This window comes from Calonectris borealis, chromosome 9 (genome assembly GCF_964195595.1).
Source record: "Calonectris borealis chromosome 9, bCalBor7.hap1.2, whole genome shotgun sequence".
Lineage (NCBI taxonomy): Eukaryota > Metazoa > Chordata > Aves > Procellariiformes > Procellariidae > Calonectris > Calonectris borealis.
Genome location: NC_134320.1, coordinates 1,284,456 through 1,300,094, shown reverse-complemented (window position 1 = coordinate 1,300,094; position 15,639 = coordinate 1,284,456). Strand labels below are relative to the sequence as shown.

Below are 15,639 nucleotides of genomic sequence, written 5' to 3'. Positions count from 1 at the left end.
GGCACAAGTACTCAAGAAGGGAATCACGAGCGTACAAGCTCCCGTTGTGTTGTGGATCCTCTTGCTGCCTCCACACGCAGCCTTGCATTGCGCGCTGGAAGCACAGCTGTGCATCTCCCCGACTGTCAGATCTCGCTCACGCGCCAGGGAACAAAACCCTGGGATGACAAAGCAGCAGCATGCCAGGGTGAGTTCTACCACTGTAAAACCAACACAGGGCTTAACCCTTGAAAGCCAGCACGAGCAGAGCATTCCCAAGCGTCTCCATTCGGAGCGGACTGTTCCCACTGTCGGTCCAAAACAAGCTCAGTCCCTTCCTTTGCTGGAAGGACGGGGGCAGATGGCCTTTGCGGTGGGTCTGCCTTCTGGGCTTTTCTTTCCCTTGAAGAAGTCATTTTGGGGCAACGGGTCTCTCTGCAGCTCAGCCCTGCTGTCCTCCTCTCCTAGGAAGCCAGGGACATGGGTCAACTCCTGTGTTTCGACAGCGGGCTCTGAGAACTGAAAGACGTGGGCTTCATTGTGCTGCCCGTGGACACATCAAGGGCTCAGGAACAGTTGGTCTTCCCTCCTGCAGACAAGAATTTCCCGGGTAACGCTGGATGCTCCCCGAGCTTGACTTTAAGAGCATGGCTAAAAAGTGTTGGCTGGCTCCAACGTGCCGAGGCAAGCGCTGCCTCTTCCTTCAGGTTCTGCAACAAACCACCGGTGCTTTGCTTTTGTGCAACACCTGGAGACTTTCCAGAAGCTGGGGCAGGTAGGGGAGGTACGGGAGCCCGTGCCGCTGAGCCTCCCGGGAACGCCAGGTCAGCCTGCGGTCCCGCACGGGGTGTTTGCTGCTGAGCTCCATCCCCGGCACGCCGGACTCACCCCCGCCCTGGGCACAGAACCAAGGTAGATTTTGCGATACCTTATTTCATTTTATCCATCTCTTGAACCAGTTTCCCAGGGGCTGGGAATAACCCTCCTCTCGTATTCTGATGTTGAAAAATGAGAATTCCGCAAATTATTTCAAAACTCCCCAACTTTCTCAGCTTCCCTGCAATCTTAGGGCTTCACCGTCCTCGAAAACCGGTGGAATGAGCAGCATTTCCCTGGTGGTGTAACGTTGACGTAACAGGGTGGCGAATCAGTGGGGATCTTTCTGCCTGAACCGTGTTGTATCATTGTTATTGCTGAAGTTTTGCTATTTTAAGCCACAAAGGCCCGTACAATCCGGTCTAAGAAAATGGCGAGTAACTCTTGTCATATCCGATTTCAAACCTATGCACCGGTGAGAACTGTATTAATACAAAACTATTCTGGTTCACGAGACCCCGCTCCAAACAAACTGGATGCCACGCGGTAATCCAAGTGGTGTGTAACATTATAAAGTGTATAAATAGTCCTGCCGGCCTTCGCCTGGGCGTGTCGGAGGGGCAGGGGGAATCGTAATGCCCGTGTTTGCCTTAGAGAGATGAGCTGAAAGCTAGCCACGGGTTTAGGGCTTGAATTTACATTCAATTCTGGTTTCTGCCACAACACAGATGCCAAAGCAGGTCAGCTTTGCTTAACAGAAACCTCATGAGACCTTCAGCCTGCACTGCCTTTTTCGGGTCTTTAAGTAACACCCATCACACCAGGGTGCTCGGTTCCTAAACGGCGGTCCCCGCTTTGCCGCCTGGCCGCAGCACCCCTGCCGCCGACCTGCCGAGGAGGGGTTTGCCGCCCGCTCCTGCCTTCTCCAGATTTAGAGCTGCCTGCTGCCTTGAAACAACCCATCCAGCAGCCTCCAGCGCACCTCACGCTCTCCCGACTGTTCCAAGGAAAGACTGATGTATCTGCAGATTGAGGGGCAGAGGCCACAGAGCCACCAAAACGAGGAGAAGCAATTCCCCAGACGCCCTAGCAAGAGGTGGCCCGCGTGGGGAGATCCTCTGAGTGCCTGGAGGCGACGGGGGAGCGCATCGGACCCTGGGGTACAGCAGCCTTCTCTCCGAGGGCCGAGCCCCGCTCGGATCCCGGCGTCCCCCTCGCCTGGGGCTCAGGGTGAATGAACTCCAGGGCTGGAGTTTGGAGCGGACACTATGTCCACATTCTTCAGCCCGGGGCCGGGAATGTCAGCTCCTGTCCCGACGCCAGGGGCTTGCATTCCACCCCGATGCTGCTCCCAAAAAATGCCAGCCCAGAACGGTGCCGGGGAGAAGGGTGCCGCTTGGTCCGGGGGGACGGGAGGAGACGTGATAAGCCCGCAGAAAAGCCTTTACCGTGCTGGCGGGCGTGTGGCAGAGCCAGGCAGGGGTTAGCATGTGTGTGCTCGCGTGTGTTTACTAAACATTGCTCCCAGCAAGAGGGAATGGCTGGAATTCACCCCCCTCGCTCCCCGCCAGACCCCAAGGACACGCGGGCGGACCCGGGGAATTTGCTCCTCCAGCCTGTTGCCATGGCTGAATATTTCAGAGATCCAAGCAGTAAAAAAAAAAAAAAAAAAAGAAGAAAACCAAAACATTTTATTGGGAGGGAAGAAAAATAGCAGGGGGAAAAAAATGCAGAAGAGTAATGAGAAGGAGTAGCGAGTCCAACAAATGTATTAGATCATCCTTAGGAACTGGTGTCTGAGGAGTTCTCCGTAGCTCAGGCTCTTCTAATATTTATTGTGTGTTATTTAAACCGTGGCTCCTGGCACCAGCTGGGGCTCAACAGCACTGCATGCTGCTCAGAAACGTTATTAAAAGCTAGTCCTGGGCTCCAGGACCACTTGAGAGGTGCTGGAAGAAACCCATCCACATTGGCTGCAGAAGGCAGTCTGCTTCCAGACGAGCTGCTGGCAGGGTGGCAGCAGGGGTGTATCTAGCGAGCATGACCCAGCGCAGAGCTGGCAAGCAGAGCAGTGCGGGATATACACTACGAGCAAGATAAAATCCTTGGAGAGGCTAAGCAAGGACAGGCCGGTGGCTGGCTCCAGCGTGAGAACGCAGCTGAGCGGGGGCAGTACTCGCTTACACGCCTTACCGTCATCAGTTGAGAGAAGGTGAGATGCAAACCTGCAGGCAAGCAGGTATCCCTAATTCCTCTGATCCTGAAGGGACTTGTTTATATCGGTGCACTAGGTATTTAAAATCACTCCGTGGGCAGTTTTTTATGAGTGGGTTTCAGCACGCGGATTGCAAGGCATTGCTCCCGCGCTTCGTGTCCGTGACGCTCCGGCAAATCATCCTTTCCTCGTGCAGAGGCAATGCAGGGCAGCGGGAGGCTGGAGTTCCCACTCAGGCCAAGGGGATGCAAGTCTGGCTCATTTGCCCCTGCGGTACCAATGCGGGTTCGCATGGGAGCAACAGGCGTGCCAAAACCCAGCTGGTTTTAAAACCCCGCAGTGTTATGGCACCCTGGGCTCTACGCATATCTCCTGGGAAGGATCTCGCTCTGCAGCAATGTTTATTCTCTCGTGGGATTCCCCATCCTTGGTGTGAATTACAAGACACAGGCGTGGAATGAGGGTGCCACAGTCTCTGCTCCGTGCCAGAAGCACTAGGGCCAGCTGACCCCACGCTACAGCCTCCCCGGGGCCGGGTCCCCACGGGACCGTGTTCCCTAGGGATGAAATCAGAGAAAGGATGGCTTTGCCAGGCTGAAGGTCGAATTGCAGAATAAGGCACCCTAACACCAAGCGGCGCTGCCAGCACTCGGGGGGTTCCCATGGACCATGCTGGTGGGGAAGCACTCCCCCCGTGTCTGCGTGAAGGGACGCTGCCAGACACCCCCGGCGCGATGGGGCTTCACAGCGGCCATCGCTCCTGCAGGCACCCCGGCAAGGGAAAGCACCGGCGGCCGGCGGTGGGTGCTTCCAGGGGGTAACTCCCCCGTGCAGCAGGCGGGCCGGGCACACGCGTGGCTGCGCGGGCGGAGGAGAGGGACTTTTTACAAGGGCATGTAGTGACAGAACAAGGGGTAATGGCTTTAAACTGAAAGAGATTAGCTGTAAGGCAGAAATTCTTCACTATGAGGGTGGTGAGGCACTGGAACAGGCTGCCCAGAGAAGCTGTGGATGCCCCATCCCCAGAAGCGTTCAAGGCCAGGTTGGACGGGGCTTTGAGCAACCTGATCTAGCAGAAGGTGTCCCTGCCCGTGGCAGGGGGGCTGGAACTAGACGATCTTTAAGGTCCCTTCCAACCCAAACCACGCTATGATTCTCTTCCACGATTCCAGGAGGCAGCAGCGGGAGGAGGCGGTGCCCGCCCCGCCGCCGCCGCGGGCCAGCCCGGGCGGGCAGTGACACCTAGCGTCCCGCTCCGCTCCGGGACGGGGCAGGCACGGGGCGTGACACCCAGCCCTCCCGGGACCGAAAGCGGGCGAGCAGGCTTCCATGTGTTTCACGCTGGGTTATACCCACGTTTTAGCTAGGCAGAACAGCAGGATGTCAGGAGTGCCCCGAACTCCACAGCGAGGGCAGGACCATTTAAAAGGGAGGAAAACTAGATGTCCCTAAGATTTTATGTTGGAACTAGAAGGAACACAGTAGTTCACAAGCTAGGTCTTAAAAGTAACTAACGTTTTGTTAGAGATGTGTTTTTGTACTCCATCTAACGTAGGACCATTTAAAAAGACAAGAAGAAAGAATTAGTTCCATGCTGTCCACTTTTTATTCCCCACGCAGACCTTCACACGTAACACAATTCACTACCATGAGAAGCTAAAGCAGAACTCCACAGCTCTAATTTTTTAACTGATAAGCCAAAATAAAAATTTCTAATGGTACACATGAAAGATCAACCAAATTTTACACTCCTCGACCCATGCTGATAACTGCAAGGGAAGCTTTCCCCATAACAACTCTTCACATGCTCTCTGCCTTACTTCTCACAAGACATGGTTCAGAAAGAAAAACCAGGTGAGTACCAGAAATTCCAGTCTCATCTAGTGTCTGCTCTGTCTGTACCGTGGCTCTGTCTCAAACTCTGTTTGGTGGCACATATTCTGCCAAATTGCTCTCTCCGCAGAAGTCCTGGGGGACCCGCTGTCTCCAAACCACAGCTCGCACTTGGGGATGGTGCAAAGCAGTCTCGGGCCGAGGGTCTGATGGAGACAGAGCAGCCGGTTCTTGTCGAGGGTTAAGCCTCCAGCGCGAGGACCTGTCACCCCTCCGTCACAGCCACAGTGCTTCTCTACCTGCCTGGTTACAGCACCAAAACCAGCTGGATGCAGAAGACATCTGCCCCCCAGTGCTTAAAAGCCACACACGAATCTTCCACTCATACCATCCCCCTTGCTGCAAATATTAATTAGATGTCAGGAGGGCTCTTTAAAAATTGCATTTAGTCAAGGATTTCCCATGTCTTAGTGCGGCAATGATGGTTTCCAGCTGAGGGCTTTTTCGCATGATTCATTAAGGAGCATTTCTCCCTGTCTGGTTTCATTCTGCGCACAGTAACAGGTCTTTAATGCAGGCCTCGCTGCTCTCGCCTGCACGTGCGAGACAAAGCTTATAAATTAGGGATAGGGAATCTGTTGCCCTCTCCAGGAGGGATTATTAACATGAGCTGTGAGATGCCAATATTACCAAAATAAAAGCTGTCTTGAAACTGAACTGCATGACTGTAAACTTTCTGCATGGCTTTCACCCCATAAAAACGCCTGTCGATGGTATTCCAAGAGCAGCCTTCTGCTTTTAGAGACGTTGGAGAGATGTTAAGCACCACACCCCCAGCCGAAAGCTCGTTTCCAACTAACCCTCGCCCTGACCTGCAGAGGGAAGCGCGGAGATGCTTCCAGTAGGAAACAGGAGATAGAATTAATTTGTGTGATCCACCACTGGGTGCTGTGTCCAGTCCTGTCACCCGCAACTCAATAAAGAAGGCGATTAAATGGAAAATGCTGAAATAAGACCTGTGGAAGCGATTCAAGGTCAGGCTGCTGCTTTAGAGGGAAAGGCAAGGAAACAGAACTTATTTTGCTTATGCAAGAGAAATGGCTGATCACAGTGATCACAAAGAAAGTTCCTGGTAGCTGGTGTTTTTTAAAGACAATGAAAGCTGGTGGCAGGGGAAGCAGAGGCAAAATGCGTCAGGGTGAGAGGCTGCTCCGCTCGGTCTGGGCATGGGAGAGCCCACAGCTGCTCGTCTCTGCTCCCTGCAGGACACAGCCCCTTCGGGTCCCCTGCCTCTTTCTCCCTTTCTCAATAAATCTCCACCTGATTACCAAGAGTAAATGCTGGGTAAGGAATGGAAATAACCTCTGAGCCATGCAGCTGGGGACGACTCACAACTGGACTAAAATCCAGCCTGCAGGGAGAATGGAGGCATCCATCAGAGAAACTCTCCCCATTTCTGCAGTCCATTAGGTGGGTGACTTGCTGCTGAATCACCTCATCTGGAAAATGCCTGGCTTGGGATTTTTGTCACAACAGTGACAAAGTTTTAACCAGCAGAGGAACCAGCTGGTGAAAATGTGCGAGGATCCTGCAGCTGTCGTCCAAGATGGGGCGAGACCTGGCCCAAGCAAGTGCCTGCTTACAGGATCCCTCCTCGCTGACTCTGGGGCCTTAAAAGGTTTTTCAGCACTGAAATCTATGTGGGAATACTGGATATTTTATGAAAATAATTTTTAAAAAGCTTTGAGTTTTTTTGTTGCTGTTGAAGGAAGGAGTTTTCATTGAATTTTGGGTATACATGACTTTACGTGGTGTGAGCCGCTGGAGAATGAATGGTCTGGCGGGGACTCTGAAAGCACGCAGGAACAGTTGGATGGGAGGGGGCAAGGTTGTCTTTCCACAGCCTTTTTCCCGACCCTTACCTCATTTTCAAGATGAGGATCTATGAAAACACAGCAGCCCTGAAAGAACAGAATACAGTCAAAAGCACAAAGCATTTTAATGAGGCAAAACATCCTGCTAAGTCTTTCGGTTTATTGGTGTTGAGTACTTTCCAAGCCCAGAGAAAAGGACTCAGAAAGAATCTATTAAAATAGTTGGCTTATGGGATCTGCAACGTAAGCATGATTAAAATTGATCTATTTTTATCTATATGAGAATATATCAGCTACAGGAATCTGTTTTTCCAAAGCAAAATATATTTGTTTTCAGTAAAAGGTGTCCAATTGAGCTTAGGGTGTAATGGTATTGCCCAGTGCTCGGAAGAGAAGCAGATACCTTCATTTGGCCACGATACAACAGTGACTCAGATCCTATGGGCAGCTGAGGAAGCAGATACCAGTATCTCATCCCCGTAGGCAGGTTCTGGTGGGTTTGCACACCCTCTGCTCTGGTCCAAAGGCCACCCAGAAGCCACGGGAAGGTTCCTGTTGCCCACAATGAGTTCATTAGTATCACCTACCATTCACCATAGTCTAGTATATTCGGTTACACCAGTAACTTAAGTACTGCCAAATCTGCGGTATCTAACCATAGGAGCCCAGCCCAGTCTGGAGCTGGAGCCCAGGTGTCTCTCGTGTGTGCGCAGAGGCAAAAATCTCCCAAGTATTCCTCCTGCTGAGTAGGAGTCACCTAGGAACAGCTAATTTGGAGCGTGCTGGAGAGTGTGGCCATCTGAATTGGGATTGCAGGCAAGAGATTTCGTCCATGCATAACCCAGAGTCCAAAACACTTGCCAGCAAAGGGGCCTGTTTATCCCCTGCGTGCAAGGAGTAGGGCTGTTTCCCAGCCACTTTGTTGGATGGTACTGGTGACATTGCAAGAATTGTAAAGCCACTTGGCCAGAAAATGGGAGACAAGAGTTAAATCTCTGCAGCCTAAAGAAATTCAGACTTGCTGCTCCCCAAAACAATCTAAACCCTGAGAGGAGTGTGACAGTCATGCTTTCTCGTGCTTCCTGCTTTGATGGACCCAGGGGCTCCACAACGTCTTCTGTAGAGGGAGTGGGATTCAGTGAACTGGGTGAGTCAGTCAGTACTTCCTTCTGATTCTCATGTGCAGTAGCTTTTATCCTAGTGAAAACGGGGATTTTAACACTTTTTCAGAAAGGAAGTCACATAAATATTTTCCACTTCCTGAGCAAATGCTCCAATTGTGCTTTTGTAAAAGAAGGATGGGATACAGTGACTCCTACAACTAATTATCTCCATTCCCGTATCGTCTGCGGGCTCTGGAAAAGCCCTGGTAAACCATAAAACAGCTCAAACTGTCAGAGCACAGGGAAAAACTTATATAAGTGATCTGTAAAGCATGACCATGTAAGTTTATAACTGCTGTTCAGTTGACTTCCCAAGGGAAAAAAGAAAGGCACAGCGAGGAATGAGCTCTCTGAGGATGGGTGCTGCGTTTGGAGTCACGTGCTGAACTACAGTGCAAGGTCTGTTGTTCCAGCAGAGGCGTAAGAAAGCCTCTGAAGACAAATTTTGAAGGTTCATTTGCACTGAAAAGCCAACAAAAAAACAAACAGGAGACAGAAACCCAAGAGCACCAGGCTGCCCTGGAGGCAGCTCTCTGGGGTGCAGCACAGTTGAGCTGGTCTTGGGTCTCTGCCACCGATTCTCAGGACGTTTGTGCCAAGGTGGTTTTAACACCAGGGGTCGGGGGTGCTCCGAGGTTAGTTTTAACACCAACAGCCCTTTGATGAGCTAGAAAACAACAATCTCTTTCAATCTCGTCCAAGCACACTGGGTCTCACAGCTTGCGGTAGCCACAGATCGAGACAAAGCCGTACTGAAGACAAATCCTTTGACCCAAGGTGAGACGGGGTATTCTGTAAGATGGGAAGTGTTCCCACCAAGCTGGGGCTGGCAGTATCCATTGCCAGCTCCCGAGATCCAGCAAGAGGTAGCCCCCAGTTTCAGGTGCCTTCTCTGCTCCCTCCAGCAGACATCTTTCCGAAACGCAGCAGCTCTGTCCGCGCTGCGGGAGCTACCCGGGCTGGTCAGTGCATGTCACCCATGCTCCAGATCCTGTGACTTCTGTCACAGTCCATGAAGTGACATGGGTGTCATTGCCCTGTGGCTCTGGACCTCTGCCTGTGTAAGAGCAGGGGGGCCGGCATGGGACTGGCCAACGTGATGGAGGACTTCCTGGAAAAGCAGCTGGAGCCTGGGGGATACCGCAGGGTTTCTCAAGCGGTAGGTGTGTTTAGGCAGCTGAACCCAGCCTCTCGGCCTGCCTCACTCCCTTTGGGAATAGCACTAGGCCAACAATAGCAGGGTGATAATGCAAGACCCCGATCACATGACTTTGCCCTCAATCTTGTCATGAAAATGGTTTTATTGGTCATTTTCTGGCCTGGCCTGATACCAACTCTCCTGAGCATTAAGCTCTGATTGTCTGAGTGCAGAACAAAATGTAACAGCGTTACAACCCTTACTGTGCAACCATGCCTTAAAATGGCCCCAAATCCTGGCATCTATTGGCACGGAAAATGGTTCAGATGACACACACCCCAGCCAGCATCCCCCGGGTGTCCTGGGGAGGGAAGAGGTGAGATGACCGACCCCCAAACGCAAACAATTTATTTCATATTTAGCAATATCACAGCGTGCAACACTCCCCTTATAAGGCAAACAAAGGAATGGCATGTGCCTTAACAACCACACACTGAAATCACATTCTGATGCTCTGCTTTCCTCCAGCCTCTGCTTGCTTAATGCCATAGTAGCTCTCAGTTAGCTTAATGTTCCCAGGATGTTTTTTCCATTAAATGCTACATTTTCAGGAACTTGTATACGGCATTTCCCTCTGCTGCTGCATGAGTGACTTTTCCTCTCTTTATATATTCCAGCCCAAGTGGTCCGACTCTGCAGTGACTGATCAGCCAGCTTTTCCTTCTCAAGGGCAGCTTTATCAACTTGTGTGCACAATTAGAAATTAGAAATTAAAAAAAGCAAAAGTAGGAGCAAAAGGGAGCAGGCTGGATGTCCGAGGCTTTTTATCTTTGCTTCAGTGCTGGGTATCTGCTATTCCAGAAACAGGGACACCAGTCTTCCCAGCGAGTGCCTCCTGTTTATGGCTGATAAGATGCGGTAAAAAGGGATTGGGGGGGTGTGTGTGTGTGTACATTTTTAACTTTGATATTTCAGCTCCTCCCTACTCTGGAAAAGTCCATGGGTGACTGCTGATCTGGATGAAGCCATCTGTCTATTTATATGATTCCATATGTAGTCCATTCCCTCATTCTCAGTTCTCCTCCTTGGGCCGTGGGAAAAGGGATGGTAAATTTAGAGATGTGGGAGAAGAAAAGCAGCAAGCCCCTGGTCTGTTCTACCCAGACGAGAGAGGAGAACTGGAAACCCTGGGACACCTTGCTCCGTGAAAGACAGAAGTGGGACACCCCTCAGGAAACGGCAGCAGGTGAGGCAGAGTGGGGTTTATCCCTACTCAGAAGTGTACGCACGTGTCCTTGCCCATGCAAAGGGATTCTTGCTGCCATTACAGAGCCCTTTAGAAGCTGCCTGAGAAGATAAGTACTACATAGCTCAGAAAGTCTAGTGCTTACACAGGCTCAGCTATGATACCTTTTCTCAGGTCTCCTAAAATCCCTTTTGCCCATTTCTCATGACTGTCCGTGAGCAAAGCCAAAGCTCCACAGCATTTCTGTGGAGAAGCCTAGCTGGCAGAGGTCTTTGTGCGGCGATGAGATGAAGGCTCCTGGGCCACGTAACCAACGTGCAGTTTTGTTGGAAGTCATCCAAGCGCTGAGGTCACCTGGTACTTGTAAAGAAGAGAAACTGTTGGAAGGCAAAAATGTTGGAAGACTGATTGAAGGAGGCAGAAGGACTTCATTCCTGTGTCTACGTGAAGGGGCCAGTTCTCCTCTACAGGGAATGTTAAACAGTCATTTGCACTCGTAAAGGGCAGGTGGGAAAAGCCACCCTTTATCGCAGCAGTGCGTGTAAGCGAGTCTGGACACGGAGCAGTCGTTACCAAAGCCCTGTCTCCCATCTTCCAGCACCCACGTAAATATCCCTATATCACATGTCTTCCATGAGGTTCTAGTGTATCAAATTCTCATCAGTGCCATTAATTGTCAGCTATTTGCTTTTGCAGATTTGTTTTACATCCAGAAATGAATACCAGCTCTTCCCTGCCTCTCGGGACACAGTGGTGGTAAATGCTGATACAATCACGCTCAGAGCACAAGCAACGATGCATCCCATCGCTTAGCCAAGCAAAACTTTTCCATACGAGTGCTGCGAATTCACAGCTATTGCTAGCAGCTTTCCATGGAGAGACTTTGTGTATCCTCTTGCAATATAATCTTACCCAGAATGGTTTTGAAAGACCGTGAACTCGATCCTGCCAAAAATAGTCCGTGCAGCCAAAAAAAATCAACAGAAGATCTTTAGCATTTGAGCTGGCCTGTGCGTTGCATTTTTCACCTTTTTCAAATGATATGTTTCTTGACATCCATGAAACCTTCATTTGACTTCTAATACCCTCAATTATTCTTCTAAGTGTAGCAGACTGCATTTTAATTATAACTTCAGGGCTCAGCAAGCAATCAGCTTCATGGGCATAACAGAACAGACACACCAGCAATGACTTTAGCCCTAAAAGCGTCTGTGCGCAGGCTGGCAGACGTATCCTAAGAATGTGTTTATTTGCGTTTGGTTTATGTGGTTTTGGTGACCTTTTGTTAAAATCAGCCAGTGACTTCCAGGAGGCAAGTTAAATGCTCACTAAAAAGAAATGCAGTAAAATAATCTAGCACGCATCCTTCTGCTGAATATTACATTTCTGCTGAATATCATATCACTGTGTTCAAGGCAGGGATGACCGAGGTTAAGGTTAAAGGTTATCCGTGGACAGGATGGCTGCATGGATATTGGCCCCTTGTTCCCAATGAAGAATGGCAGCCCAGAAATGGGTTATGGGGAAACTGGGGCCCAATGACCATGTGGGGCTTCCTATGGGTCCCGTCACCATTACAGGCAGTTTTATAGCTGACGAGTGCCTGTCTCTTCTGCCAAGTCTTTGACAAGCCCATGGAAAAAAAGAGCTGTTTGTCTCCTGCCTGGTGCCTACACCACATTCTTCGGTCTTGCTGGGCTCATCCTACCTCCAGAGAGCAGCAGCAATTTCTCACTCTTCCCTCATTGCACCAAAAAGACTGTGAGTGAAACAGGGATCTCTCAAAGTGATAAATCCGTGCCTATGCTCAGGTGGCTTTGGCAGTATCTCAGCATGTAAGCTGCCTGCTAACTTCACCAGAGAAGGCTATCGGAAGTTCGCTTGGTCTCTGGGCAAGCCTTTCAGGGGGGCGCATTGTTGAAACCCAGGTGAGAGTGGCTCTGCCCAAGAAAATACCGTAAGCGCCAGAGGTAACACTGCACTAGTTCTCCTTCAGCGATACACTGTTAGGATGTTAACAGACTTCTCACAACTTGAAGCATGGTTAGTTATTGCTACTGTGAACAGATTCTTTAGTTTAAGAGACTAAACGAGGATTGTTGCTGAAACAGGCTGGTTTTGTATTCTCTGCATTTCTTGAACAGCTTGCTGCAAATTCACGCTCATTTAGTGCATTAGTTTTGCGAATGCTTTTGTGATGATTTTTATCACGCAGTTCAGGAATCCTAAGCCAAAGATGAGCCTCAGTTTTGGTTTTGATCACTTTAGACGCACAAGCCTGTCTGTCCACGAGCCCCTAAGTGAGGTGCATTAGAAAATACCTGGAGCCTGAAATTTAGACTTTGTCTGAATGGCAAATAAACACACATGCCCATGGGTTTAGAAGCTGAGGAAACGGTCTGTGGAGAACCTGCGGTATGGAAGGCTCTCTCTCAGTAACCAGTGCTGTTCAGGTTGGTCCACATCCACCCAATTAAAGACTTGCATGTAATTTGCAACTCTATTTTCAGTTTGACATTTTATTTTTTTACACCTCATGCTGCTAAGTAAGTGATGTTTATTGTGGGGAGGTGTGCAAGCAATTTCTCTCTCACCACAGTGATTAGAAGAGCAGAACTTCCTATATACTTTCCACTCTCATGGTTACGAGCTGAAAGACTCACTGATTAAAAACCCTCCGTGGCCAATTAGCCTGTAGTGTCCGCCTGTCATAGTGTCCCGTGTAGGTATGAAATTCCTCCTGGCAGGTCAGAAGGGAGCGTATAATTCAAAGCTATTAACTGATTTAATGGTCATAAATGAATATTGTGACACATCTGCTGAAAAGCTCAATCAAGCAGGCAGCTACCAGCGATGAATTTGCTAAGACCGAAGCTGTTACTGCTCTTCGGGGAGTCCGGGGGAGCTGGAAAGCAGCCAGGTCTGAAGTCAGGTAAGAAGGTGATGATGGAGGCGGCTCTTCCATCATCAGCCCGGAGGCGTGAAGCATCAGGCGCATTTAGGTCAGACGTCAGTTCAGAAAAGCAAGATCCTCTCACCGAGCCAATCGCAACAGAAGTTTTGCATTTCAGGGGAAAGGTGGACATCTTGAAATGGGGTTTTGCGCCAAACTGCAACAGAAATACCTACTTTTGAAATTCTGCGCAGAAGAGGATTTCAGGAAAAGGTCAGGAATGTTTGTATAGGAGATTCAAAGTCTCATGCTGGAATTTAATGCTTTCGTCATTTGACTTGATTGTTATTGCATTCTTTCAAAATATATCAGCTGTCATGCAGCGCTGCTGCTGGCGTTTCATACTATAACAAAACAGCAGACGTGTTTACAGTTTAGATTTTACTTTAGGATCATTATAGGCAGCAATGGCTTGGCTGGAATTGAAATCGCCATCCTTTGTAGATCAAAGGCCCTCCTTTGTTACAGTGAAATGAAACACTGCGGCTATTTCTTAGCTCTGAAAGGAGCATAAGTGTAAGATAAAAGTGAAAAGCAGATTAAAACATTAAATATAACATCAGTACACAAAGTTTTAAAAAAATTACCAAAAAAGGAAATTTTCTTAAACTAAAATGGTAGTATTCCAGAAGTATTTCCAATGGAGTAACTTTCTGATCAGTGTCAGTTCAGGATATCTTTTTCTGGGATGTTTTGGCAAAGTATTTCCAGCCATGTGGAAGAGGCCCCACAGGCTCAGCTGCCGGGCCTGCCTCCGGCCAGGTAGGCGGTAGATAACCAGGACAAGTTGTGGTAGACGATCGGGACCGGTTGCGGGGCTGGAAGGGACGAGAGCAGAGAAGGAGGGCCGTGTAGGGGGGTAAAGGCGAGCGTGAGGCAATTCGGCGGGCTGCCTGGGGTGCGGTGTTCACCCCCTCCCAGCCTTCCCTCAGGACGGGCCCAGAGACCGTCCAGGCGCCGGGCACTGAGACTGTGAGGCACCGGCAGGAACCAGGGGCCGGGCAGGGCCTCCCTCCTCCTCCTCCTCCTCCTCCTCCCCGACACCCGGCGGGACAGGGGACCCACACCCGCTCCGAGCGGGGGCTGAGGCAGCTCCTGAGGCGGCGCGGAGAGGGGCCCGACGGCTGCTCCGCGCGCCCTGGCGGGGGGGGCGGGGCTGCACGGACGCGCGTGCGCGGGGCGGGGCGGGGCGGGGCGTGCGGCGCCGCGGAGGAAGCGGCGCCAGCGGCGGCGTCGGGCGCGCGCAGCCATGAGCGGCGGGGCGGGGACTGGCGGCCGCGGCGTGTGAGGGGTTCGGCGGGGCGGGGGGTCCCCTCCCTGCCTTCCCCCCCGCCGTCCCTCCCTCCCTGCCTGCCTGCCTGCCTGCCTCCCTCCCCGCGGAGCGATGGTGCCGGGTCGCCGGGGCGGGGGCCGCGAGCCCGGCGGGGGGCGGCGGCGGCGGGGCCGGCCCCTTTCGGCGCCGGGGGAGGCGGGCGCGGGGCGGCGGCGGCGGCGGCCGTCGTCGTCGTCGTGCCGGGTGCGGGGCCCGCGCCGCCATCTCCTCCGCCTCCTGCCGCTGCTGCTGCTCCTGCCCGCCGGCGCCGAAGGCCAGGCCGGCCCCAGCTCCGGCCCGCACGCCGCAGGGCCCCCGGACTGGCCCCCCGCCGGCCCCGGGCCCAGCCTCAGCCTCTACCTGAGCGAGGAGGAGGTGCGCCGGCTGATCGGTGAGTGCGGGCCGGGGCCGCGCTAGGCCCTGCGAGGGGACGGGCTGGGCCCCGCGGTGGGGCGGCCTGTGGGGTGGGGGCCGGGGGGAGACGGGGGCCTGTGGGGCTGGGGAGGGGGTGCGGGGCCAGGGGCCGGGGAGTGGGGAGGTGGGGGTCTGTGGGACTGAGGTGGTGTTGGGGGTCCGGGCGATCAAAAAGGGACGAGGGGAGTTGTGTGGAGTTGGGATGGCAGTATGGGGGTCTGGAAGAGGATGGGGGAGTCTGTGGGACTGGGGTGGGCATAGTGGGTCTGGGGGTGGGGGTGGTGGGGGTCAGTGGGAGTGGAGGACCGGGATGGTGGCTGTGGGGGTCCAGGAGGCAACGGGGATGTCTGTGGGACTGTTGTGAGGGTGACAGATCTGGGGGTGCGGGGGAGGATGGAGAGGGCTGTGAGCGGGGTTGAAGGACCTGGGGCTCAGGTGAGGATGGGGCGCTGTGGGACTGGGGTGGGGTTGGGTGAATCTGGGGATCCGTGTGGGGTTCTATAGGACTGGGGGAGTGGGGGTCATGGGGAGAACAGGTGAGTCTGAGGACTCAGGAAAGACTCTGTGTGTGTGTGTGGTTGAGGTTTTAAGGGAAGAAAAGGGTCCTGGGCTTTACCCTGATGGTGAGGGGTTCCCTAGGTTCAAGTGACTGGGGCTGGTGCCCCGTGGGAGCAGGGTAAGCCCTGGAAGAGGTGA

General features: G+C 52.2%; 1 protein-coding gene across 4 annotated transcripts in view; it reads left to right on the top strand.

Annotated features, from left to right (window-relative positions):
- The first annotated feature begins 14,458 nt into the window (after positions 1–14,458).
- Positions 14,459–15,639, top strand: part of RYK (receptor like tyrosine kinase) — a 64,078-nt gene continuing 62,897 nt past the window's right edge. For all 4 annotated transcript variants that reach the window (XR_012674786.1, XM_075157871.1, XM_075157870.1 and 1 more), the window contains exon 1: positions 14,459–14,920. Coding sequence is in view for 3 of the 4 variants with exons in the window: in XM_075157871.1 (XP_075013972.1) it covers positions 14,602–14,920 (319 nt within the window). In the remaining variant the exon portion in view is untranslated. The remainder of the gene's footprint in view (positions 14,921–15,639) is intronic.